This window comes from Solanum tuberosum, unplaced genomic scaffold, assembly GCF_000226075.1.
Source record: "Solanum tuberosum cultivar DM 1-3 516 R44 unplaced genomic scaffold, SolTub_3.0 scf00095, whole genome shotgun sequence".
NCBI lineage: Eukaryota > Viridiplantae > Streptophyta > Magnoliopsida > Solanales > Solanaceae > Solanum > Solanum tuberosum.
In genome coordinates, this window is record NW_006239021.1 from 346,934 (window position 1) to 374,363 (window position 27,430).

The following is a 27,430-nucleotide window of genomic DNA, read 5'->3' on the forward strand; positions in this document are numbered from 1 at the left end:
CGACCTTAGTACCCATTCCGTTCCAACCTATGTGGCACCATTCGACTCTATAAGCTTTCGAAGAAAATGTGCAAACTAATACCTTAAGTAATCTTACATCAAAATAAGAGAGAAAATATATAATACATATGCCTTTAGGCTCAACATGTGTGACTGTTGGGCCAAAGCGGACAATAGGTACCAATCTTGAGCTATAACAATTATAATACTTTAGAATCGGACTCTCGTTATATGATGGTAGGTTGAATTTTAGAGGTTCCTAAAAAAAGGGAATATGTAACATCCGTGGTGCATGGAATGCAGGTTAGGAAGTACTAACGTAACCGACTTATAAGCTGACAAGCTTCAGATGAAAGAGTGTGCATAACACCTCCGCCGAATCCATCAGAAAGGGAAGGAAAAATTACATAAATCCACAACTTAAGATATCATAATCTCTGAAATTTCCTGCCAAATCCCTCTCGAATACATCCCTCCCACTAAGTAATGTATCGAACCAGCCAAGGAAGGTATCCGAGAGCAATGGATAAGATGTAATTTGCCCCCAAATATATGAAATTTCTGTACTTTATAGAAAAAATAGAGTGCCACATGAAACAAAATACAATTTCTGGAGCCCAATAAGGTGTAACCAAGGGATATATCCATAAAATCTATTGGGCCAAAATGAACAATTCGTACCATGAAGAACAAATGTCTTGTCCATAAATTAGTATCAATGCATTTCATAGCAGTTGGTTGCTCCCCAAGCAATCTATATTCGATTGTAAAATGCCTTTTAGACATTAACAATTTCAGCTTAAAAGACATGTTTAGAAATTAGCTTATAGAACAGAACATACTCAAATCATTCAATGCAACTGACAAAAGTTGTCACTACAATATTTTCTAACATGACTTGGAAAAATGTTAAATCTTGCCATTCCCATTATTAAGATGTCGCGGCGCCTGTAATTATATCAACAAAATTAAGCAAAGATTGAATAAATCAAGATATAAACCTAATCATTTTTGCGACATTTCTAGAATACGAAACAAATATACACTTAGAGAATCAAAATGATGCAATGATTCTAATATCACAAAGGGGAGCTACTCAACACTGATATCCTCAAACATCATGCAGATTGCTGGATTCTTTCCCTGTTGTGTCACCCTAAAGTGCTGAAACTACAATAAACGTCACTTTCCTCAATCTAGGAATCGGGTATATGAAACAGTAGAAACTTGTTGAGTTGCAATGCAACCAGAATCTTTTCGTGTGGAACTTAACTTACCTTCACAATCAAACCTCATATGTCGGATGTTGCTCTACAGTACTGATTATGTCACCTTGTGCTTGCTCCTCAGTTAAGAAAACGGCCATGAAGTATCTTTTTTTTCTTTGCAGGGATTGTTATTAGGTTCATCAAACTCCATAAAGTGGTAACAGCATTTTCACAAAGGAGTATGCCAATGCACCCGTAAATATGTAACTGTCCACCCTGTCCAGTATTCCTCCTGCAAAAAATGCATTAATTTGCTCAAGAAAGACCCAAGAGATTTGCCGCGATGCTGAGATAACAATACTAAAGGATAATCATTTCGAATTGGGTAAGTATTCCATAAGAATCTAGTATAGCTCTACCCAAGGTCATATCAGATAGGATTTGAGAAAGTTAATAAAGCGAAAAAGACCCTACAGGAAGTAGCAGGTTTACATTGATTGTACATCCCTCAAGTTTGACAACTCAACATATGGCATCAATTTTTGGAGTCTTAAACTACTCTTCGGCCATGCCAACCCAAAAAGTTTCAGTTACTGGGTCCATAAGATGACAATGGCACCATTCAGAAAATCATTAATTTCCTGCTATTTTTAGTCCTGTTTATAACAAACAACGACGGCTCAATGTCTTTATAAATGAGGCATCCGTCTTAGGCCCCCAAATTTGAGGGCTCCATTTTTTAGTAATAATAGAATTATTATAAGTGTTCTTTAACAAAAAAAAATTATAGTGTGTCTTTCTTTTAGTTCATTTCGAAACATTAAGAAATGTTTCTTTCTTTTTTGTCAATTTTTAAAATTAACTTTCACATGACATGTTTAAGACCACAAGATTAAAAAATATTTTGATATATAGAGAGAGAGTTTAAGATCATACAAAAAAAAAAGCTTTTCATTAAAGAGAAGAAATAACTTTGAATTTCAAAAATAAAAAAAATAAAAGTTAAGCCTCCCATTTGTTTTTGGCTTTAGGCCAAAAATTAACTTGAGCAGCCACTGATAACAAATTAAATGGAAGCTGATAAATGAAGAATATCAATAATCCGTTCACGACACATTAGTACCAGGGGTGGATCTACCTTGGCGGCAGGGGGTTCACCCCTCGTCGAAAAAATTACACTGTATTTATAAGGTCAAATTCGATATATATGATTATATACAACGAAATGAACCCCCTTAGCATAACTAAGAAGCTTAGCTTAGTGGTCTGTCGGTTCAGAAATATGCCTAGGGTCGTGTGTTCGATTCTCCCTAGCGCACCTTCATTTTTTTACTTTCAACTGTGACTTGATTCCCTAATTCCTTCTTTTGGCTAGTGCATACATTTCATATCTATATATACGCCAAACAATTACAAGGTATCACTTAAATCTACACGTTATTCATTGTAACTTTGTGAGTAATTGGACTTATATAGCAAATTAAATGGCTTCAAAATCTCTTCACTATCAAGGCAAACTAAATTATCAGGATGAAAAAAACACTTCCTAAACATAGCGGGAAGGACAACTTTAACTCAGGCATTCTTAAATAGTATATCCACCCACATAATGCAATCTACCAACATTTACTTGATTAACACTAAAGATCTAAATAGGAATAATACAATAGCACATGAACCAAAATCAAATACCCTAAGTTCTTTAAGTTGATAGTGGAAACTTCTAAGAGGGTATTTGAAATTGGATGAGAATTAATAATTAATAATTAATTAACATAACATTTGATTGTTTCTTTTATTTTTTTTCATAAATAATACTTGCATAAATTATGTGTAAAATTCTATATTATTTTATGAAGAATATAATATAGAATAAAAATTGGGTAGTACTAATAAATATGTTTAAAAGCTAAAATAATAAGACTAATAGCGTGGTTGACTAAATTTCTAAAATTTGTTATTACAAAAATTACTTTTTATCGAAGTACATATTTTTGTATACAAATTGTGTTTGACTAATCAATTTATTTTTTTGTTAATAGTAGAGTTCTATTTGTGCTTGACCAAGATTCCAAAACTGTTTCTGGAGAAAAATATTACTTTCAAAAATAACATATGATTGAAAAGACATTAATTCGGATAAAGTTGAACAGTGCAAAGTGGAAGGGAGAAAAACCACAACAAATTTTAGAAAGGACTCGATGTAGTAAAAAATGTTAAACGGGACATGACAATGCGAGTTGAAATTTAGTGGGTTAAAATTAGTGTTGACTTTCACTGTACCGTTCTTTTTAGTTATCCTGTAATTTTCGCGCGTTTACTTCATATATATGTTGAACCCTGAATGAAAATCCTGGATCCGCCACTGATTAGTACATTAGAGATTCTTAGATTCAAGGACCAAAGAGGAAGTTCCTGAAGTTAGACTTTGAGAAGGCATGTAACACCGTCAGTTGGGGATTTCTGAATAAATTCATCAAGGATATGGTTTTAGGAGGAAATTGGATTGAATTAAAATTTGCAATTCTGAAGTCAAGTTTTGTGGGCTTATTATACATTTCCAAAGGGATCCTTTCATTCTTAGAGGAGTTTGAGGCACAATAACCTTATATTCTCATTTCTATTATTTTGTTAGTAATGGAAGAACTAAGCTGAATGCAGAACACGGCAAAAAGTCCACACTGGTTCAACTATGCTTCAACTTGGAATTATCAGTGGTACACCAGTCACAATGACCCACATGTTATACGCAGATGACACACTTACATTATGAGCCTAATGAAGCGGAGTTGAGGAATCTCAAAGTATTACTGTTGAAAACATTAACCTGAGCAAAAAAAATCTCTATAGTTTAAGGCATGCCTACAGTCAGTACTTCAAGTAGGCTCTAGGTAGAGATTCAAAGTTCTTTAATTGATCTCCTCAATTACTTTAAGGCATTGGAGTAAAGCCACATTACTTTTTCTTTTGATATTTATAGTAAAGCCATGTTACGTACTAGGTGAATTCATCTATTTTTGCAAAACATTTTGGCGTAACATGGCTGATATACATGATAGAGATCCAGTGTGATACCGTAGTACGTTGAAAGTATTATAGTGATTGATTTTTGGTAACTGTAATTACGCACCCCCAACGTCTCCTTTTCGCTGAGCAGTTTCTTCAATCAAATAACCTTATAAAATAGGTACAAGAAAAAGCAGGTGAACTTACCTATACTGTAATTATACTGCATATTTTCTCAAATTTATGCATATTAACCAATTCATTCTGAATAGAGATGTATTACAGCAAGTACCTGATGTACTTCATAGTAGTGAGGTTAGAAGTCACCTTAAGATAGCAAATTGTTTAATAGATTTAATTTCCGGAGAGCCCATACTTATTGTTTAGGGATAAAACAGTATGCCTATTATGTTATGGCACCACTAGAGAGATCAATTTATCACTGAGAAGTGCAATAAGAGGCACAGAGGTAGTTACCGTGTCCAGGAATGAGAGATCCCGAGTCTTTCACACCCGCATCACGTTTGATCATCGACTCAGTGAGGTCACCAAAGAGAGATCCAAAAAAGTTCAGAAATCCAAAAGCTACCGCACTGAAATGCCATTAAGACACAAATATCAATTCAGAAAGCCATAATTTCACAATTTAGAGGTTCATACAATTTTAAGGCTCAAACTGCACCAACCTACAATGTGGAAACACCCACAATAAAAGAAAAAAAAAAACTCTTTCTTCTATATGATGTACTAGTTTAAAAATTAATGGATGGAATAAATACCAAACATGGATTTTCAAAACAAAAGTTGAATCAATAGAACTCTAAATATGGTTTTTAAGCGCTTGGCAACTAAAATGCTAATGTGATGACAAGTTCATATGACTTAATAGTATCCCGCTACACCTGTAGAATATACCAACTTTTAAATGAATATACATAATTATATATAGTTATAAAGACTTAAAATGGCACTTGGAGAAATGCTATGGAAACAGAGCTTGTGCCAAAAGGTGAAAGAGCCACTGTATATCATTCCATTCTTTGAATTTTCATCAGAAAAAAATTATCAGCTTACCTCCCTAAAATGGAAAAAAGAAGAAGATAAAAGATGAGATCAATCAAATCCTTTTCCCACCCCTATCTATACTCCCTCCTACAAGGAGAATATTCCTTACTGCAGACTGCAGCTATAGACATATCAAAGCGCCTAAAACAGATGGCACTGCATAATGACACCATTGAAAAGATAATTACCTTAATGTGGATGTAGGCCAACAGAACGTTCGTGATAACACCACAGAAGTGGCTATACAACCTCCTAAGCCTGCAAGAGCTCCCTCCCAAGTTTTCTTTGGGCTAATGTTAGTAAGTGGTGTCCGACCAAAAGCCTGAAAGGATTTCAACTCTGTTATGTGCTTTCCTCATAAGCCCACCAAAGAGACATCAGAATTACTTGGATTAGTTCCACTACTCCATATAGAAAAACATTAGAACTAACAAATATTCGTTGTATTTCCAGCATGCAATGATTAAGGACAATAAGAGGAATGAGATAAGAAAAGGGGAAACCAAGAGATGCATACTTCTTCATAGAATCATTATTACAGTACTGTGCTCATTTGCTAGCATTAGTTTCTAAGTTGCTTAAAGGGCCAATGTTCCAGGCAACTTTCAGACAAAACCAAAGAAGGTATATCTTCAATAGTTAGAATGGATCCTAAATAATCATTTAAATCTATATTAAATAACTAATACTTCCATGGTTAAGAACAGCAGAGGATTCAAGACAAGCCAATTCAACGTTTTATCAAGTCCATCATATTTCTCATGATAGGATGACATCAAAGATAGAATGACATCAAAGACAGATGTACTAATAATTATGATAATGCCAGGTTAAGTTCTGCACTTTTAACAAGAAAAACACCTTCTTTGGAGGGTTAGTCAGAGACATCTGAACAAGGATAGAACTGATTTGAAGGAAGAACATCAACAGTGAAAAGTACCTTGCCTCCAATAAAAGCAAATGTGTCTGCTGCAATGATACTACTGAATGAAATTAAGGTTGCCACAAGCCCCACGGTCCACTGAGTTGGGCCTCCAAGAATGATAGGCCATGATGCTCCCAGTCCTGTGTAAACCCATTGAAATGCCAATAAAAGTCAGAAGACCAGTAGCTGATCAGCTGTTGGAGAAACCAACTGCAAAGAATTTTCAAATACAACATCAGATATCAAGTTAAAATTCTAAATAACAGTAGCGCCTAGGCCAGCTTGCACGTATCTCAACTAATTCAATGGATGCTCAGTACATTCAGAATAAGAAAAAACATAAGTGTTCAACTCTGGTGACAAATCTCTTTCACCTTTCCACTTTGTGCCATATCGACTAAAGAGTTTTAAAATTAGTCTACTCACAAGATTTTTAGAAAGTATTTAAAATCAAAATAATAAACTAATATGTTTTTTTATGAAGTAAATTTAGTTAATTTACAAAGTATGGATGTAAACACTCGATTGGAGATTATTCTTGCTTCTAATAAACTCTAATCGCTTCTCTAGCTCAAAGCAACTATTCAGATTACACCAAAAGCTAGTAATAGAGGCAATATAGAACCTTAATTTTTTTCTAAGAACATTGTTCTATTTTGTACCCAAAGAAAACTATTTTGGAAACAGCAAAAGCTTCGGAGAACTCGTGTGTGCTCAATAGGGTGACACTCGTGTCTCAAAGACATAAGAAAGCATACTCCATCAATTTATGGATTCTTAACATCCTGCCAACAATTTTTCTTCAATATTTTCAGCTCGATATAGTTTTTCTTCACAACTTAAAAAAATTAAGTTTGGTCCCCTAAATAATAGAGGAAGGCAATACAACAACATACCCAGTGTGATCCCATATGTGGTGTTTGGGGAGAGTGGAGTGTATGCAAACCTTACCCCTACCTTGCGTGAGGTAGAGAGGTTGTTTCTGATAGACCCTTGGCTATTAAAGGAAGACAATATAAAACACAATATCCTTTGGATGGGCCATTTAGGCATACTTTTTTGATAAGGAAAAAAATTTATGCAAAAATGGGTGAAGGACGGGAGATTAAGGAACTTTATGTTCGACGGAGGAGACACCGTGTCTGGAATTTCAAAAGTACATACTTGTGCATGTCCCAACACACGTCAATTTCTCACTGGAGCACATTGATGAGTAACTTGAGTACAGATCATTGTGTGTGCATGTACTTGTTTCATAACTGAAAAATGCCCATAAATTACGGTTCGAGACCTGGTGGATATGAGTCTTCCCCTCTACCTTTCTCCACTTAAATACCAAGCTTATGTATGCTGCAGTTTTCGAATTTGTAACGTGCACCTAACTCATACATAATGTGTTGTGCTCTTACCACTAGACCAAAGCTACGAGGGCTAGCACATATGTATACACTACAATTTCTAAACAATCAGAACAAAGGGCATCGATTCTTACTAGTGTTAAGAGCTGGTACCGCCAAACCACATCTCAACTTAACCCAGAAACAAGGGAGATAGCCACAGTAGAAGAGCCCAAACATGGCACTGGTAAGTTGAGCAAATCGAGGAATTCGCCTTTGCATCAGCAGTGCCATTGCAACTACAAAGGCCGCAGAGGTAACAGAAACATCAATGTGACCTAAATATCTGACATAGTTAGAAGATCAATCAATAAGAAAATCTTCAACTTAACAAGTTCCAGAAAAGAAATAAATCATAAACAAACAAGAAAGAAATAATAACTAAAACAACTCTAAGATATTGCATGCAGCCTTCAAGATTGCTTATCAAGTACTCCAAATTGAAACCACTGTCCATTTACTGGGGGGAGAACAAAACCTAATTGCGGAAGAAAATCATATATAGAGTCTGACATTGGAGAAGCATGATGAAAGTATTCTTTCCTTCAAATACATAGCATAGAAAATTTGAAATGGAAGAATTTTAAATCCATCTCGCATTTAATATATATAGTTCTTTCTTTCCGAAATATAACAAATACATCTCTCATCTATTCCCACCATAGAAAACGTCATGCTACATCCCCAGGACAGTTGCAAGAAGTAGAAACTGAGTTTAAATTTTGCATATGAAGCATATCCAAAAATAGTGATAGTGTGATCAAGAGAATTTCACTTACTAAGTGCATGGAGAAGACCTTCTAGATGACATTCATAGCTCTGTAAATTTATATCTCTTAATTCTTTTTTTTTTTGATGACAAGGAAAACCCGCAGCTGCTACCCTTTGGGTGCGCACAGGGTAAAACCCCCGCTACTATGCAATAGCTCGCAAACCACATAGGAGAGGTAACCCGCACTAGGCTAGCCCGATGCGACGAGCTCGACCCAGAAGGCAAACCCCTTGCTTTCGCTGGCAAGGGGTTTCGAACTTGAGACCTCCAACATGGAAGTCCCAAGCCCAAACCACTGGGCCACCATATGTTATGTCAGAATATAAGTTGGTTTAGACTTCTTTCAAGATGTTGAGTATATCTCTTTAGGTCCAATGAGAGAACACAAAATGAGGGATATGATATACAAGAGAGATTCATGGGGTTCTATTCCTTGAATATACTGGCAAGGATCAATGAGACAGCAAATTGATTTTGCGTAAAACTTAATTAGCAAAGGATATGCATAGAAATCTAACACTAGATAACGGGATTCACTTAATGAAATGGCTTTGGAGATGCAACATTGAGAAGCAAGCTTTATGGAGACAGGTCATCAGTATGAGCAATTGGGATACTGGGGTACCAAACCAGTAAGAACAATCATATGGAGTTGGCAACAGGAAATCCACCAGGAATCTTTGTGAGGAGTTTGTAGCAAACACAGAGTTTCAAGATGGGAAATGGGAGGAGAATTTCATTCTAGAATGATGACTGGCTTGGTCATGGAACATAGAGAGAGACCTCTTCCCTGATCTATTTATCCTTTCAAGTTTCATCTTCACCTTATGCCACAATAGAAGAAGCTTGGGGCTGAAGGGTTGGAACATATCTTTCAGAAGAATTCTCAATGACTGCGAAATCACTAGTGTCACCGGATTCCTCACAATGTTATAGGGCTTCACAGGATTAAATGAGGAGGACTCTCTTACATGAAAAGGATACAGCAGCTCAAAATTCACGGTCCAAGAAGCTTAGTTGCGCGGACTCTTCACTTTTGATGCCGCACCCGTCTCGGATTCTTCAAAAGTACACTACTTTTGGCGAATCCGACACGCACCCGTTGGCATTTTTGAAGAGTCCGAGCAACATAGCCAAGAAGCATACAACTATATATCATCTATAGGGCAGTCACAGCACCTTCTGGCGCTGGAGATAGATTTGGAAGATCAAAGCACCTTTTAAAGTTGTCTATTTTTCATGGCTAGTAATAACAAAAGCTTGCTCACACAGGAAATTCTTCAGAGAAGAGACTTTCAGTACAGTCTCAGATGCTTTCTATTCCAACGGGAAGCTGAAACCAATGGCCATTTATTCTACATTTGGCCTAATATGCACCTGGAACAGAATAAGGGGAAAAATATGTCACAAGGAATGGTGGAAGGTTGTTCTAGCTTGCATATGGTGGACAATCTGGAAGGAGAGGAATGCAAGATGTTTTGAAGGCAAGAGCCGCTCAACCCAGAAAATCAAGAGTACCTGCATTTCTCTTTTTCATTTTTGGTGTAAAGAATAGTTTATAGATGATGAAGAATCATTGGTATACTTTTGTGACTCCTTGTAAGAATTACAGGGGATTTTGTCCTTAAAAATATTAGATACCAGCCCTAGTTCGGGTGTTGATAAATATAACATGTTACCATTCTCAAAAAGAACGAATATTGAATTGGTAACATGAAAGTAAATGCCAAAAATAAATTGTCCAAGCACATACAATTTTGTTTAAAGCAGTCTAGATAATAGCAATGATCCATCGACATACAAAAGATGATGCTGGCATGAAATCTTATTGTTATTGTTCCAGTTTCTAAATATCTGTGGCAAGAAATTAATGGCACAGTGTCTTCTGAGGTTTAAAGTGGTTAACCAGAAAATCAGAAGTATGTTTACTTATTAGAGAGAGAAAATTGAGAAAGATGTTAATGACTTACAGTGTGACTACAGGCATTAAAGCACAGATGACAGAGCAAACTCTTGATACATATCGAGGAGGAGGAGTCATTCCATCAGCAATTCCACGACTCCTAACCAGTTCAAAGTACTCTCGTGCACCCACAAAAACAGCAGCAGCAAGGGCAACAGTGAAAACCCATCCTCCAGTCAATACCACACCTCCGACTAAAATACCCATGCCAAGTCCAAAGACTACCCTTTTCTTCAATTGACTATTTTTCTCCTTAAGTTCAGAAGTGGGAATTTCCCCCGCCGGTGTACTGTTGCGTTTGTTAACTTCCTACAACATAATTATCTCAGTGGTTCCAATTCAATTATCTGAAAAGTCTGAACATAACACATGTTGTCTTGCGACATTGACTCTGATGCTAATCTTGGAAGTAGCGACCCCAGAAGTTAAACAATCACTTGGACACTTACCCAAAAGCAAACAATGAATACAGGATCAAAAAGCAAAGGCAGATTCCCATATTTAATGCCTTCCCCATGAGCATTACAAAAGGGACAACAAACTAACAACTGACACAACCAAAGATACTCCAAAATAAAGAAATGGTTATAGTTTCTCTTTATTGGTAATAGAAATGGTTACAGGCTTATAGATATTTATAGTTTTCTAGTCAGAACACCACACTAGATACTCACACACATTCTAAATACAGTTTCCAGGAAAAGGTGAATGTTTATCACATTGCACTTCACCTAGTATCACACGTGAATTTTAGGAATATCAAGTCAGCAATTGCACTTAGGCTATACACCTTTTTTTTACAACTGATAAATACCCGATGACCATTCGACACTCGGTGGATAATGGACCCTCCCCCCTACTCTTACACATAGGCTTACACACCTACATTAAACATTATACCAGTTTTCAAAATAAACACCTGTTGATTCACTTTTGTCCACCATTACATAGGTTTATTTCACTCTGCTGCATCCCTCAATCACTCAGAAGCCTTTAGTCCATTTATTGTTATAAATTATAATAGATCCCGAGAAATACCCTTTCCCTTCTTGACTGATAAGAGAATATGGCCAGTAAAGATATCGAGAACTTTTAATATTTTTTTACCAGGTATTACTATTATTACTACTATATATATATATATATATATATATTTTACTTATTTTTATTTGGTATAAGATGACATAAGTTAAGATTAAATTGATTCATATGGCTGACTCCAACTAATTTGGGACTAAGGCGTAGTTGTTGTTTTATACTCTCACCTCAAATGTCTCTCTCCAATGAATAATCTTATCCTCAAAAGTGTTCCCCCCTCATCTTTTCTCTTAAAGGCAGCTATACACTTTTTTTTCTTTCACCAATTAGATACATCTTCGACTATCGACCTTCTCCTAATAAAACACAAACTTTTGACTTCTAAGTCCACTAAAAATAACCACTCTATTCCTCTGCATCATAACATCATAAAGAAATGAAAAAAAAAACTTTGATGGAAGAAAAATTAACAACACTAGTGGATAAATTAGAAACCCTATATTAGTTCAAGTTTTGCGCTGCAAACTAACTCTCTTTTTAAAAGGAGGGATCTTTGGGAAAATAAAAGGCAGATCATAGTTTATCCAACTACAAACTAGTTTTCCTAAACCATATTTATCCAAAGCAACTGCACTCAAGTTGCACCCCTCTAACATTGATGGATTTGCCAGACAGTTTTGCTTTGACCACGGCATGCATAGATCAAACCAAGATAAGAAAAAAAATCTTAAGTAGCTCCCTAATGTGATTAATTTGATCAAACAGCCACCCATACCCGTTGGTTAATGCAACAGTTAACTTAGAACTAGAGCTAATGTTAAAATCTGAGCCACTCAATATCATCAATGGCAATTTTGTTTGGCCTGATAGACAACTAAAATAATTACTAGCATGATCTTTGCAGAAGTTCACTTGTTTCTTAATCTAAAGGGCAATCAAAAGTAGAAGACAACTGTATTGATGAAATCAATGAACCAACTATACCTCAATGCCAAACAAAGGTAAAGTCAAATCATTCTATTACTATTTCACTTACATGAAATTTGTCACATATCAAGAATTCTGTAAAACTAGAGATATCAATCATACTTATTCCTACACTGATAGAGAACACTCTAGCCAAACTTGAAAAAAAAAAACTAGATAATGTTTACCTCTTTCGATTCATCATCGAAAAGGTTGCCCGGTTCAGCACGAGCAACAGCTGTGATAATTCGGGGGTGTTTCAAGAAGATGCTTCTTGGTATACCCGAAACCTCTGTAACTCTGGACCCATCAAGAAACAACCCAATTCTTGAAATTGAACATCTGGGTCGGCTTAAACTTAAGGTTCTTGTGGAAGAATGATGAAATTGAGATGATGTAGAAGGAAGATGATGAGAGTGGCAACTGCAGATGGAAGTAAGGGAGATTGGAATCACCTTAAATCTATCAAAATCTATAGAAGAAGCCATAGATGAAATGGGATAATGGATATTCATAGAGGTTAATTTAAGGGATTATTAGAAGTGTATTTGAAGGAAGAAATCAAGATTCGACATTGTCAATGGGAAGTGGAGAGAGAAGGTCATGGATATATGTATAACACAGGTAATTGATAAAGACGGGAAGGGTTGGTATTCTTGAACCGTGTGCTACACACATAAGAATAAGCCCATCCCTTTTCTTGTTTTTAACGGCCATGCTTGTTGCCTATACTTTTTTTTTTTTTTTTTTTTTTTGAAAAAAAAAAAACTTTTTTTTTTTTTTTTGCAAATATAGAAATCATATTTGTATGTTATATTTATAATTTATACAATTGCGCTCCATAGCAAACATATTAATATGTATATTTTAGTATACATATACAAAATAATTAATTGTATAATCTGTTTCGGTATACATATACAAAATAATCAATTGTATAATATGTGTTTGTATAAAGCGAAAAGAGAGAAAGACAAAAGAAAATTGAGTAGGGAAGATCTGTATTTGTATAATTATAAGTGTATAGGACGAAAATATATGTATTTGTATTTGTATATACAATTTTATCTCGCTTAATACAAACATAAATGCAATTTATACATTTGTGTTTGTATAAAGTGAGAGAGGCGAGTGAGAGTGGCGAGCGAGATTCTCTGGGGAGAGAGGCAAACGAAAAGATATGCATATATACAATTTTCTCTTACTTTATACAAACACAAACACATTTTTATACATTTGTATTTGTATAAAGTGAGAGAAGTGAGGGAGAGAGACGAATGACAACTGTTTGCTACAGGTTACAATTAAATCAAACTATGGTTATAACATTTAATTTGAAATAATAATTTGCTATTTTATACAATTTTTCCTTTTTTTTACCGAGCCTTATTAGTTTTCATTCGATTTGTACATTACAGGCTCAAGGCAAATAATGCTCCCAATAAAATTACCTTTCCTTTTTTATAATTTGAATTTGAATTCAACTCTCTAACTAAAAAAAATAAGGAAATTTCAATTATTCAACCACAAAATATAATGATCAAGTCTCCTTCCGTTCTTTCAAGAAAATTTTCAAGTAAAATACAAAAAAAATCACTTAACCCTATTATAAATAAAACTTATAATATATAAACGTGTCTTTAATTTATATTCAACTAGCTTTATGTATTCCAATTTTGAATGTGTCACAAAAAATATATATTTGTTTAACTTTATACAAATTTAAGTATATACTAATGCTCATTCAAAATTGAAAGTTATAAATGCAAGTTGACATTAAATTAATTAAAAAGCACATTTAGATATCGAACACGGAGTAGGAAATAAAAAAAATAAAAAAAATTATACCATATTATCCTTCAAAAATGATAATGGTAATTTGAATTTAGGATCCCCTATCTAGCTATGTAGCCAAAATTATTTTGAAAACCAACATTTATAACATTTTTTTGTTTGATAATTTCGATAATATAACACATTAAAATATTACTTTTTATTTAACAAACTTCTCAATAATATTAAAGTGACGCTCTTAAATCCTTCAAGCCTTTTAAAGTACTGAAATCGAAGGGATTTTTAAAAATTTTGGTCAACCAAACATAAGAAAAAACAACTTAAAAGCAGCCTAAAATACACAAAAGCATACTTAATGAACTACTTTAAACATAAGGGACCATTTTAGCTATTTGATTTTCTTTTTTCGGTTGTGTTTTCTATTCGCGGATTTGCCACTGTTACAACCCTTGTGCAGTTCCCGCGTTTACGAGGCAGCAACCCTTCAAATCCAATCGAAAACCCCAAATTAAACTGTCAAGAAAATGGCAAACTCGAATGTCTCGGACTCAGAAACTGAAGAGACAAACTCAGACTCAGAGGAGTCCCCGGCGGAACCCCAAAGAACAGGAAAACTCACCGATTATGAGAAACAAAGAATGAAGAGAATCGAAGAAAACAGAGCAAGAATGAAGGCTATGGGTCTGCACAAAATGGCAACTTCTTTGATGGGTGCTTCCCCAAAACCCGAGAAGAAAGGCAAGGACAGAAAGGGGAAAAAGAAGGTGGTTGATGAAGATGAAGATTACGAGCCAGCTCAAAGTGAGGACGAAGATGATGATGGGGATTTTGAAGTTTCAAAGTCCCAATTGAAAAAGGTACAACCTTTTTTCTTTTAAGCAAAAAAATTATTGATCAACTAAAACCTGCACTAAGATAATATGTTATTTGCATCTGAACAGTTAAATTTTTTCAAAAGGTACAATTTTTTCAGATGGAAAAGCACATTATACAGCAAGGAATTGTAATGCTTTATGTTTTACTTAGCTATTACTTCTTTGTGTCATTTTGGGTGCAGTGCACTGCTTGTATTTTGATAAGAATATTGAATGCTTTGGCTTGATATAGATTTACATATTGTTAGGTGTCTGTAGTAGCACGGGAAACTCTATAGTTTGTTGTTCGTGTTTTGGAACGAATCATTCTTTATGAGAGGACGCCATTTATTCTGCTAGGTGATATGCTAAGTTAATCATGTATACAGAAAAGGATCATAAAGTTTTCTTCTTCATCGGTAACAATTCCTTCCCCAAAACAACAAAGTGGAAGTGTGTGATGAAATACTTTTTGATATTGAAGATTTGACATATAGAGCACTCATAATCGAAGTTCAATTTAACCTTTTATGTTAAACCCTCTTCCAGAGAAAAAAACTGCTGAATGATACAGGGAGGAGAATGTATTGTGATTTTGTTTTTGTGCTTATGATTAGTATATAAGAAAAGTAAGGGAACACAACAATGTCATACATTTCCTTTTATACTGTCTAGTAGAAAATCTTAACTAACAATCTAACCTCTTAGAACAGTTATGTTTGTGATTATTGTTTAATGAGTGAATTTTATGCCAATGATGTCAACAACTACTATCAATAGAGCCTATTATATGCATCTTGGGCTCTGAAACATTTCATGAAAACAGGCTGCATCCTTATGTTATCGTGTGTTGACATTTAGGAAACTGATGTTCCTGAATGTTGTTAGCTGGGGTAAACAATACATGAATGATATGAATAATACAACTATCTAATATTAATGAATCTAAGTACATCTGATCCTACCCTTCGGGGTGTCCCAGTGGTTTGGGATTGGGACTTCCATGTTGGAGGTCTCAAGTTCGAAACCCCTTGCCAGCGAAAGCAAGGGGTTTGCCTTCTGGGTCGAGCTCGTCGCACCGGGCTTGCCTAGTGCGGGTTACCTCTCCTATGTGGTTTGCGAGCTATTGCATAGGAGCGGGAGTTTTACCCTGTGCGCACCCAAAGGAGAGCGGCTGCGGGTTTCCCTTGTCATAAATTAAAAAAAAAGTACATCTGATCCTTTTGCTTCACCCACGAGGTTCTTATTTGTATAGAATATTTGGTGTCGTTCATAGAAAACCATGTCATTTTGTAAGGTTTTATACTTTTTGGTATACTTCTTGTATGCAGGTTTGTTTTTGCCCTTCTTTTAATGAAACTTATTACTATTGAAAAATGAGTCCAAGTAAATCTGATTTCTGAGTTGTGGAGCTGTCTGTTGGGAAAGGCTGCTATTCTAATGCGCTTGCCCTGCATTTAACCTGTTATATTTGCTTCTGAAGTTGGATAGACAAAATATTATAGTTTGGTATTTTGTTAACTTTCTTGGATCTCTTGTTGCAGTCAAAGAAAAAAATTCAAACAACTCAGAAGAGAGTGTCTAACACAACGGTACCAACTGACATGGATTTTGTCGACGATGATGTCGCCTTAATGCAGGTGACATATATTATTATTCAGTCTCATTAATATGCATATTATACATATATAAAAACAGAGAGATACATCTGCATCACCCTTATGTGGGAGGCTGAATAAAACATTTCCTTGCCAATAAGCCTGCAGCTTTCCTTCAGCCATCCAACAGTAAAGTATTTATTTATCTATATGCAGGCTATTGCTTTGTCACTACAAGATTCAGCAGGTTTTCTGAATCTTGCAAATAAAGTGCCTATGCAAGGCACTGATGCAGATTCCACTAAAAAGGACAGCAACGAAAAAGCTGTCTTGAAAAAGGTCAGCAATGAAAAAGCTTCTTTGAAAATGGCCAGTAATGAAAAAGATGTAGGTACCTGCAATCAGGAAGATGTTACTGGGAAAAGGAAGAGAAAACAACAGGTATATTTTATCATTTACTTTACTAAAAGCAGTGAAAATTCTGAACTTTCTCATACTCCTTCCTCATACTTGGGCACTTTACAAATGTTTTCAGCAGGCAAGAAATCGAGTGCAGATGACTGAGGATGACTTGATTATGCATTTCTTTCAGTTCGATGGTAATGCTGAGTCTGCTTATTAGGTTTTATCTTGTACATGTGAAAGAGATAAGCTATACAGTTTTTTTGTCCACAATTGAAAATCATTATCTGATGTGTCATGCACTTCTACCATCAATTTTTTGATAGCTGTTCTAGATTGATTGTATACGCCCATTAATTAGTTGGTACTCTCTCACAGAAGCTGGAAAAGGGAGTATAAGTTTCAGAGATCTACAGAAAATGGTAGTTTCCCATGATTTTACATGGTCAGATGAGGACTTGGCAAATATGATTCGTTGTTTTGATTCTAATGGAGACGGAAAGGTACTTCTCTCCTTTAAATCTTTTGTTTTTTGGTTTAAAAAAGTATTTGATAAGACCCTAAGTGTTCGATAAGATTCAAATTTTTATGTCTATCCTTCTTAAAAAAAAGAATGTTTTAACTTTCTAACTTCTCTCCTTTTTTATCTTTTTTTATAACTGTGGTGTCCGGTTCAACTTGCAACTAATTCCTCGGGTACCTACTACCCTCCACCAACACAGATTCCGAGAAACTGTGTACACCTAGGCTTGGACAAATAGAGGAAATCACCTAGTTTTGTTTGCCTTCACTGTATTTGAATTTGAGCCTTATGGTTCTCAACACACTTCATTTACCTCTGGGCACACAGTGCTAATACCTTCTTTTATTCAAGGGAAGTACAATATGTAACTCCCATGGTTTTTGTTCCTTGTTGCTACACTTATTTTACACACTGCTATTTCGTTGTCTCTTTTTCTTTCTTATTTTCCTGCATCAGTTACTTTTCTTTTGAGATGGTCTATCTGAAATAGCCTCTACACCCTAAAGGTAGAGGTAAGGTCTTTGTACTTCCTACCTTCCCCAGAACCCACTGGTGGGATTACACTGGGTGTGTAGTTGTTGTGATGGTTTTGTTCCTTGGACACCAAACCATGGAGGTTACTGTGAAGTGTTTGGGGACTTAATAGATTAAATGGTAGTATTTAGTTTTGTGGAGGTAGGCTATTAATCATCTGCAACTGAAAAGGAAAAAAAGTGGCTATCCTGTTTGGTGCTCTGATAAAAAAAACATCCATGAACTTCAGTGGCAAAAAGCCAAAAACTGACTAAAGAAACTTGAACAGTTGTTTGTGGCTATTTTTATTTGGGTTCTTTTGGTGTAGTTATAGTGTTATTTCGTAAGTGCTGTCTACCAAAATCACAAAAATGATGACAATATCATTTTTACTTGGTAAGATCCACGACTATCTGCCCTCAAATGTCTGTTTTAAAAGCTGTATGCTTTTTTAAGTTGGGTTCATGTTTTCTCTTAGACCTTCATACCTTTTGATACGGCATATTGCAGTTGAGCCTGGATGATTTTCACAAGATTGTGGTCAGATGTAATATGATACAAGGTTCTGAAGATGCTGGTTGATGATGCATCCAAAAAGTAGTTAAATCTTCTTAAGAAATAGAGGACTATGCCATATTGGAAATGACTAGCTAAGAAGTTGACGGCGTGAAATAGAAGGTACTCAGAATCTTGCACAAGATAAATTGACGATTGCAACAGGGTTCAAATAATGGCTTTTGAGCTTGGATTCAGAAGAAACGTGATATAATGGCTTTTTGTTAAGAATGGAAAGAAAGAAGGGCAGTCCATTTGTATACTTTATATATTAGTAGTAGTTAGTTTTTTATCCTTGTTTTTTCAATTCGTCCAGCTAGCATGCTTTCTTCAAGAAGACGAGACACTGGATATTGGAACGGGATGACCTCACATTAAGTTTCTCTTCATAGGAGATCATGTCCTCCATCATCTGTAAGTAACTAGAGATTCTTGTTTTGTTATCTTTCTGACAGAGTTCTGCTCATTCTTCTATATGCATTATTTGTGTAAATATATCAATGCCCCTTCTAATTTGCCGCTCTATCCATTCTGCTCAACTTAAATCAATTCTATTCCAATATTGTTTTTCCTCTTAACGATAATAATTGAAAATTTTGCAGACTTCATACCAATAGCAATATAGTGCTTTAGAAAAAGTCCCTTAATCGCCATTATGCCATGGTATATACGCTCTAAGTCCAGAAACAGGAAAATTGCAGGATTTGTGAGGATGAAATCTCAAAAAATAAGGTTGTAATTGTAAAACTAGTCTAAGTAAATCCATGCCAATAAGATAACTCTGATAACTATTAGTGGAGGGACAAAAACTAGCTGCAGTCCATAAACAGGAAGTATACTTAATTAGCACACTAAAATGTCTCCTTCACATGTTGGCAAAGGATGTCAAATGCAGTTAGTCACACGATGATACTCTCGAGCTCAGGCATTACAAAAACAGATTAAAACCTGTCTTGTACATTTTTAAGTCAACCAGACAACTAATGATACAAAGCTTTACTGGATTAGTCACCTTTTTCTTCAAGGTTCTAGATTTTTTTAAACATTTGGCTCTGCACTGACCATGTAGCAGCAACCTCTTAGCCATCATGTCTTCTTGAGAAGATAACCAAGAAAGAGGCCCACCAGTCCAACAATAATAACATACATAAATGGGATTCCGCCACGACGTCTGCTGCTTTCTCGCCTCAACAACTCCTGCACCCAACAAGGTTAGTGAAGTTTAAGGATAACGTTCAAAAGGCTACAATGAATTTCTTGCAGCGCTAACAAACGCAAAGCTGCTAATCAGTTCCATGTCAAACATTTTTCCAATACAATTTCAGTTCAAGAACTAGTGATTTCAAAATGCAGAAGCCTGACAACTTACCTTACAAGCGCAGCATCAAAAATAGCAATTAGCTAATCATACAGAGCTCATGATTAATCGATTCATTACCAAAATAATGAAAATATCTCACTCTCTAATCAACCTTTGAAGGTAGATTTCAGGAAACATTAACTGATGACGAGGTTGTCTAATTATCTCCGGTTTTCAGGTCCACTGCACAACTTATAAAGCTGTAGCGTCATTTCCCCTTATAAAATAGACTTTTGATCTTACTCACATCACTAAAAGAAAAAAGGCAATGCTTTCATATAGCAGCTGATCCAGCCTTATCCAATTGAGAGGCGTGCAGTTATCAAACAAAGGAAACAACAAATTTAATTCAAGAACCAAGATAGCAAAAGTCAATCAGGAAGACAAATAAAACAAAGGAGGCTCGCCTCATCATGCAGGAAGGTTATACAGTGGCTTGGCCAACAAACAGAATGGCTATCCTATGCATGTGTACAGACCTCAAGACCCATTTAGGTAGTAAACATATCTGACCAAGTCAATAGAAAGATCTTATTTCTCCCAACCACCCTCTTTTTGAGAGAAAGGTAATTGTATTACAAGGCCACATTTACGGGTGAGCAAAAAGCAAAAGGAGAATCCTTTTCCAGTCCTCTAGGAATAAGAGGCTAAGTACTGATTCTGCTTCATTTACAAAATTCCTCCTTACACCAATAGGAAAGCGGAAGTATATAATTGAACTTGATCTATTATGTTGAGTTAAGCTTTATCTTAAAAACATCTGCTATTCCTTTCTTTCCCAACCACCCTCTGTCATTGCCTGCATAAACGAACATCTTTATACGTTCGGTGCCTCTTAACCCCCGAGGATCATCTCCTTCCAACCTACCAGTAGCGTAGTTTCCCTCCCTCCTGACTCTCACAATAAGCTAGATCCCCGCTCTCTCTAAAAGTATGATTTTTAGCCCGCCCCTCTCTAATCATCAATGGAATGAAGCTCAATCCTTTTCTTGAGAACCCTTGAATCTCTTTACAGGAGAAAGGGGACAAAAAGAAAAATAAAAAGAAAACAAAAACATTTCAAGTCTGAGATTGCTGATGAGTGAAAAGTTACAAAAATTCTGATAAAGACACTGACAAAGAAAACCAGTAAGATAAATTTATATCTTAAGGCCCTTACCAATTCTTGCTTAAGCTTGTTATTTTGCTGTATTGCAGATTTTTTCTCCTCTGACAGCTTCAAAATTAGTGCTTTTGTCTGCAAATAAAACAAAAGGAATCCTCAATATTCTTTTTCTTGAATAGCTATGCTGCATCTTCTTCAATTTTTCCAAAGGGAATAACAGTGTACAAAATCGGTTTGGTTATAACGACAAACTTTACATAACCTCCACCTTGTATTAAACAAGTATCATTGAACGAAAGAAAGAAAAATAATAAAGAAATGCATTTGCTGAAGCCAAAACAATGTAGGGGAGAAGCAGTCATTAGCTACTTGTAATTTACAAAACCTAAGAAGTGACTAGAGCTTCAAACTAGACGTTTTATATAGCTAACCATATATGCAAGAAAATGACAGTGTCTTTTACCAAGATTGAACCAAATGATTCCACTCAAAAACTTCAGAGAGAGATTTTAGGCTGACAGGTTTTATCCTACTTATCGCGAGGTGAGGTACAAAATCATGTAAAGAGACTACAATCAATTTCACCAGAAGAAAAAAGAAAAGGAGACTACTGTGTTTGGAGCATGGATAAGGCTCCATTGAGGATGTGTTTAACTAATAGACCTTGGACCTGAGCCAACCCCAACGTTAGCTCGTAAGATAAGGATCATACTAGACCATATAAAGACAATATGGACCACCCCTCAACCAATGCCAGGCTAACACCTTGCAATCAATCATAAACTCAATTATAGATTCAAATTTAAAACATAGAATATTTCAAGATAAATTTTGGCCACTGTATAAGAACACAACACAGGAAAGGTGTAAAAAATGGACACAAACCAGACAAATTCTAAATGTTCAAATCACAGAGGCCCTAAAAGATTGTAGTCTTCAGATCCCTACGTTTTTTAAGAATGGTGACAAAGTCTTGCAGGTTGCTATGTTTAATATTCTTTTTGCTATAATACCCCTCAGAATCCTTATTAAGATGCATCTAAAAACTGGATAACTACCTTCCGTTGTTTCATTTGCACTTCAATTTTGGAAGTTTGGATTTGATGTAATCATAGCACTTTATCCATTCTTGTCTCTCATCCCCTCTAAAATTCAAGTAATTTGATTCCGTTTTGTATAAGCTAAAGTTTAAGTTATTTGGCTCATAATTTCAGCATTTGCTTTAATTTGACAAATGAAGCATTTTGCTATTCATATTCTCCATTTAGCAGGTGAGAACACAAAAGCTTCTCTACCTATTCATCAGGCATCACTGGATGATGGTAGATTTATAAGAATAATCATACAAAAGAAACAAGTAGTATTCAGGAAGATTTTGTCCAGTGCTAGCCATATTGAACCTTAATTCCCATCAAGGGCAACCAATAAAAAATAAGTGTCATCCTAATCTCTTTATCTTCAAACAGCCTACACTGGATGACCAAAACAGACCAAAATCTATCTGTAATCCCCTTCAAGAACTAATTATTATATATGGATGTTTCCTATATAACATCTATAAAACATAGCAGTTATTTTTTCCTTTTTGTCTTTGAGAGGGTATAGGGTGTGCTCACAGTTAAAACAAACAAGAAAGGATGAAAATACTTTCTCAAGCTAACCAAGGAACACAAGAATTTGTTCAGAAAAGTCCCAGGCAGCCAAAATGCAAATCACTGAGGAAAAAAAACTCAAACCAGACTCTAAGAACAACACAAGGTTTACGATGAATAAACATCAATAGAAATTCCCCATAAATGCACAGAAAGCAATATGGTAGATTACAATGAGTGGAAGTTAATAAACAAACAGACACCAGTAGCTCTACCATGATGGAATAAGGAAAATTCTTGAAAACTGCAAAGTCATGGAACTCAAGTGATATATACTGAATATCCAACAATGTGCTACAGTAACAATAAGCAAAATGAATGCTAGCCAAGCAATTTATTGATTCCTAGACATAAGAAACTTAGTCGTTCTTGTTGGCGTGCGTATATTCTTGACAACATAGGCAATAATAGAAACCATGGAACTTATCAGTCACCATAAGAAACATCGTAAATTCTGGAAAAGGAAATCTACCTCTGATGAGTTGTCTTGTGGCTCAGCATATGTCCTTGAAGCCTGCACAACAACAGGATATCTCATATTCCAAATGAATTCTGCTAGACTTTTACCCCCAAAATAAATCTTTAATCTTCAATAACACGAGGGAAAGATGCCTAAAACTCACATTGTGGAACTCAGCTCCATTTTCAGATATTGAAGCCCTAGGTGAGGAACCTTCCTCGGACCCCTCCCGCACAGGTGATGGTGGTGGTTGAGGTGGAACATAAGCCACTCTCAACTTGACCTCTTCAACATGATTCCCAGACTCTTTGTTGAACTAAAAGAACAAAAAAACGTGTATAAAACCCTGCTAATTCTCATCAATTAACAATTCGCAGTGCAGAAACAACAATAAGAACAGATTTTGCTATCAGTTAACACTTGAAACAACAAGAACACTACTTTAACAATCTTACCATTTCTGGAGTTATATCCTTAGCCATAGTTCCGGGGCTTACTATGACACTTTGAAGCAGGAACTTATCCTTGCATTGCATGTCCGGTGGTGCCTCTTTTTGTGCTTGCATTGTAACTGAATCCATAAATTGTAAGAACAATTACAACATCAACTAATACTATGTCTCAATCCCAAACTACTACTCCCTATGTTCACTTTTAGTTGTCCACAATTGACTTTGTACTCCCCTTAAGAAATAATAAATAAAGTGCATATTTATCATAATACTCATATTAATTGGTGTATAGTCTCAATGGACTTGGGAAATGAGTAGGTAATGTTGAAGGTAAAACAAGAAAAAAAAATGTTTCTCCTAATACACTAAAGTGGACAAGTAAAAGTGAAATTATTTTTAGTAGCTTTTGGCTTTGGCCATAAAAATAAAATATTATTCACTCTATTTGGAGTTTTTGAAGTTGTAGTTGGAATTGTGTTTGGCCACACTTTTTGCAAAGAATAATTATAATTTGAATATACTTTATTCTAAATAAATATGGTTTGTACCCTCAATTTCTAAAAACCCCAAATTGACTAATTTACCTGAAACATACAATCAAATCTGCTCTAAAAGAGTAATATCTCAAAATAGATAGTCAAATAATGTCATAGATATGCGAGCTACTACATACTATTACAAGTATTTTTTCATTTTATTTGAAATTTTGAAACTGTAGTTGTGTTTGGTTATAGTTTTACAAATAATATTTGGTTGCTTGAATGAAATTTTACTAAAACTATGATTTAAACATAAAGTGTAGTTTATAAAATAACAAATTTAAGGGTAAATTTGATAAAAAGTAATATAGTGAAAATGGAAAAAAGTGAACGCAGGATTTTGGATGTTTTTTCAAATTGCATAATACAATGACGAACAAACACTAATTTTTAAATAAGTGCATCAGTGAATAATTCTCATGGTCAATCGGGTGCATAGAATAGTAAATAAAAGTAAACGGAGGGAGTACTAACTATAAAAAACTAAAAAGATAATTTAGCAAACTGAACAAATCAAACAGAGTATACTTATTAAACGAAAAGAGTGTGAGAGAGAAAGACCTATGACTTCACAGGTAGAGCGAGGCATCACAATTCCAGTATTGGGCCTTACACAGTACTTCTTTGGATTCGTCGTCTTCACCTGAAATCCAAAAAGTTCCAAAAACATAAAACAAAATTGTAATCTCAAAAAAAAAAAAAAAATAATTGCAGTGTATAAACGAAAAGAGTGTGAGAGAGAAAGACCTATGACTTCACAGGTAGAGCGAGGCATCACAATTCCAGTATTGGGCCTTACACAGTACTTCTTTGGATTCGTCGTCTTCACCTGAAATCCAAAAAGTTCCAAAAACATAAAACAAAATTGTAATCTCAAAAAAAAAAAAAAAGTAATTGCAGTGTATTTCCATGATACCTTGAAGGCTACATAGTCATCTGATTTGTTGCTCAATTGCAAGGAACTTGAGATCTGCTTCTTCAATTCGACTATTTTTAACATCACAAAAAAAACACCAAATCAAAACAAAGGGAACAATACACGGATCTGAAAAGTTCAAATAAGGTAGAAAATGTTGTAGAAGTTTCTAACAGAGAGACGTTACATGGAAATTGAAGTTCTACTGGGTGGATTTGAAGTAGCTCCCCGTTACTCATTTCGACAGCGATCTTTTCTATAATTTTATAAATCAGCCGGGAATTATACTTCTACTACGGTTTCGGGCGGAGCAGCAGCGGTTTTCCGGCGACGGGAGTGGGATTCGGAGATAGTTTCACGGAGGGCGAGGATCTCGAGGAGATGGTTAAAGTGATGCCAAGTAAGAAACGTGGGTTAGTGTCGTTTGACTGACTTCCATGCTGGTTATGTTTAAATTCGGTAAGCGGCTTTTTTCCTTGTTAGGTGGCATGTTAAAATGTTTATATCTCTTTCCTTTTTTAATTTTCTGTTTTTCACTATCTATTTACATGATTATTACTCTTTCTGTCCTTAATTACTTATTCATTTTTTCTTTTATAGTTATTCTTAATTACTTATCCATTTTAACAAATTAAGAAAGGATAATTTTTTTACCTATTATATCCTCAATTAAATGATTAATTACTTTGAAAAATGTAGAATTTTTCAACCACTTCATAATTAATAGGGATAAAATGGTAAACTCACTATTTAATTAATTGTTTTCTTAATTGGTGTGTCAATTCAAAAGTGGACAAGTAATTAGGGACAGAGGGAGTATTTTTTTAAAAAAAATTGGGTTTGGCCGGGCAGAATTATTCTTAAATAGCATGTGTTATTCACATGTCCAAACGGAAGATAAAAATTAATTTATTTGTAAAATTAACGGAACAAAATTTACATTTTGTATCTGATACAACTCACATATTTGTTAAATTATTTTAGGTAAAGAAGCAATGTTATCGACGCCAAAGATCCAGTGGATTAGCATTAAAAAGCGAAGACAAAAGGTGATTGTAAAAGCACAATTAACAAACTAATGTATTAAAATTTCACTAATGGTTCCTTTTTAGCTGCCTTTTTTAATGAAAGCAAACCATCATCTTTACAAGCTGTTATTGTTGAAAAAAAAAAAAAAAAACAAGTTGTTAATTATGGACAATTCCCAAATGTGTTTGTTAATTAAAAATTCAGGAAGAATAAGTGATTTGCTTGTTTATTTATGGTATTGGGTTTGTAACTAAAAAGAGTATCCTTAAAAAATACTACTACTTGTCAAAGGTTGATATTGACATCACCAAGTTGGATGGTGACTGAATGAAATATTCAGAGTATTAAATATTAAAAAATATAAAAGTTAGTTAGAGCAAATGATACGAGTAATTACCATGTAGCTTCGTTGATTTTCCTTTCTGCATATATATATATACTAGTAACGAAAGCCCGGGCGCTGCCCGGGCCCTACATTAATAAAGTTATATTGTTATTCTCTCCGTCCCATATTAGATGAGAATCTTACTAAATTTTTTTTTCCATATTATTTGAGCACTTATTAAATTAGGATAGAATTAATTAATTCTTTTTCATTTTACCCCTACAATTAATATAACCATTCCTATATTGTATGTGTATTTTTTGTAACTCATTTCAATGTGTATTGATATAAAGAAAGGGCAAAATGGTGAAGTCTTCCAATGTATTAATGATTTCTTAATCACCGTGTAAAGTTGGAAGTGCCCATCTAATATGGGACGGAGGGAGTATAGTTTATGTATTGTTATAAAAATAGTAAAGATTGTTGTAATATATTTTGCTCATAAGTGAGCTAATATAGAAACTTATTTGTCATTTGTCTTTTTAATTTCAATTTTAAATAGCAAATAAATGTAGCAATAAGATTGAGGGTAGAAATGAAGCATATCTTTCTAAATTTAAGTAAAAATAAACAGAGTAGAAGTAACATTAGGGTTATCGATAGGACGATTCATTCGGTTATTTAAAAAAAATATATCATTCAATTTTTCGGCTATTTTATAATGTATAACCAAAATTAAAATTTTAAAATCATCCCAATCCTAATATATGTGACACAAGCAGTACAAAAATTAGTCTTTTTTTTGTTGTCTTGTAGATATTTTAAGTTATTATTTATTGTAAATTATAGTACTTTTTATTAAAGTTTTTAATAACATATGTTACTTTTTATGTTTGAGAGTTAAACCAACTTTTTTTATATGTCTTTTAATTTTATATGTGTTTTGTCCTTTTCCATTTTCAAAAACTAATACTCTCTCCGTCCCATATTAGATGAGAATCTTACTAAAAATA

The 27,430-nt window shown here is 34.7% G+C and overlaps 3 protein-coding genes across 7 annotated transcripts; 1 reads left to right on the forward strand and 2 right to left on the reverse strand.

Moving 5' to 3' along the window:
• Positions 1-734: 734 nt before the first annotated feature.
• Positions 735-13,002, reverse strand: LOC102578208 (phosphatidate cytidylyltransferase 4, chloroplastic). Of its 3 annotated transcripts, none has more exons than XR_367359.2 (8): positions 12,529-13,002; positions 10,344-10,645; positions 7,697-7,887; positions 6,220-6,344; positions 5,468-5,601; positions 4,692-4,807; positions 1,278-1,500; positions 735-948 (listed from the first exon to the last, which is right to left on the reverse strand). XR_367359.2 is itself a non-coding variant. In XM_006347833.2 (7 exons), exons 1-7 carry the CDS (start codon positions 12,853-12,855, stop codon positions 1,409-1,411), a joined length of 1,287 nt encoding a protein of 428 aa, XP_006347895.1. In that variant the 5' UTR covers positions 12,856-13,002; the 3' UTR covers positions 840-1,408. The 3 variants fall into 3 exon arrangements, 1 of the variants encoding a protein (XP_006347895.1); XR_367358.2 differs by having other exon boundaries at positions 840-1,170; XM_006347833.2 differs by having other exon boundaries at positions 840-1,500.
• A 1,511-nt stretch (positions 13,003-14,513) lies between these two features.
• LOC102578770 (centrin-2) lies at positions 14,514-19,104 on the forward strand. 2 transcript variants are annotated; one of them, XM_006347834.2, is made up of 6 exons: positions 14,514-14,991; positions 16,533-16,628; positions 16,803-17,027; positions 17,122-17,185; positions 17,367-17,491; positions 18,535-19,104. In XM_006347834.2, the coding sequence occupies exons 1-6, from the start codon at positions 14,659-14,661 to the stop codon at positions 18,604-18,606; spliced, it is 915 nt and encodes a 304-aa protein (XP_006347896.1). In that variant the 5' UTR covers positions 14,514-14,658; the 3' UTR covers positions 18,607-19,104. The 2 variants fall into 2 exon arrangements, with proteins under 2 accessions (XP_006347896.1, XP_006347897.1); XM_006347835.2 differs by having other exon boundaries at positions 17,125-17,185.
• Positions 19,105-19,350: 246 nt separating this feature from the next.
• On the reverse strand, positions 19,351-25,507 carry LOC102579309 (vesicle-associated protein 1-1). 2 transcript variants are annotated; one of them, XM_006347836.1, is made up of 8 exons: positions 25,251-25,507; positions 25,064-25,134; positions 24,895-24,976; positions 23,612-23,727; positions 23,320-23,472; positions 23,169-23,210; positions 21,099-21,176; positions 19,351-19,776 (listed from the first exon to the last, which is right to left on the reverse strand). In XM_006347836.1, exons 1-8 carry the CDS (start codon positions 25,300-25,302, stop codon positions 19,666-19,668), a joined length of 705 nt encoding a protein of 234 aa, XP_006347898.1. In that variant the 5' UTR covers positions 25,303-25,507; the 3' UTR covers positions 19,351-19,665. The 2 variants fall into 2 exon arrangements, with proteins under 2 accessions (XP_006347898.1, XP_015164477.1); XM_015308991.1 differs by lacking the exons at positions 24,895-24,976; positions 25,064-25,134; positions 25,251-25,507 and adding an exon at positions 24,709-24,830.
• Positions 25,508-27,430: the final 1,923 nt, after the last annotated feature.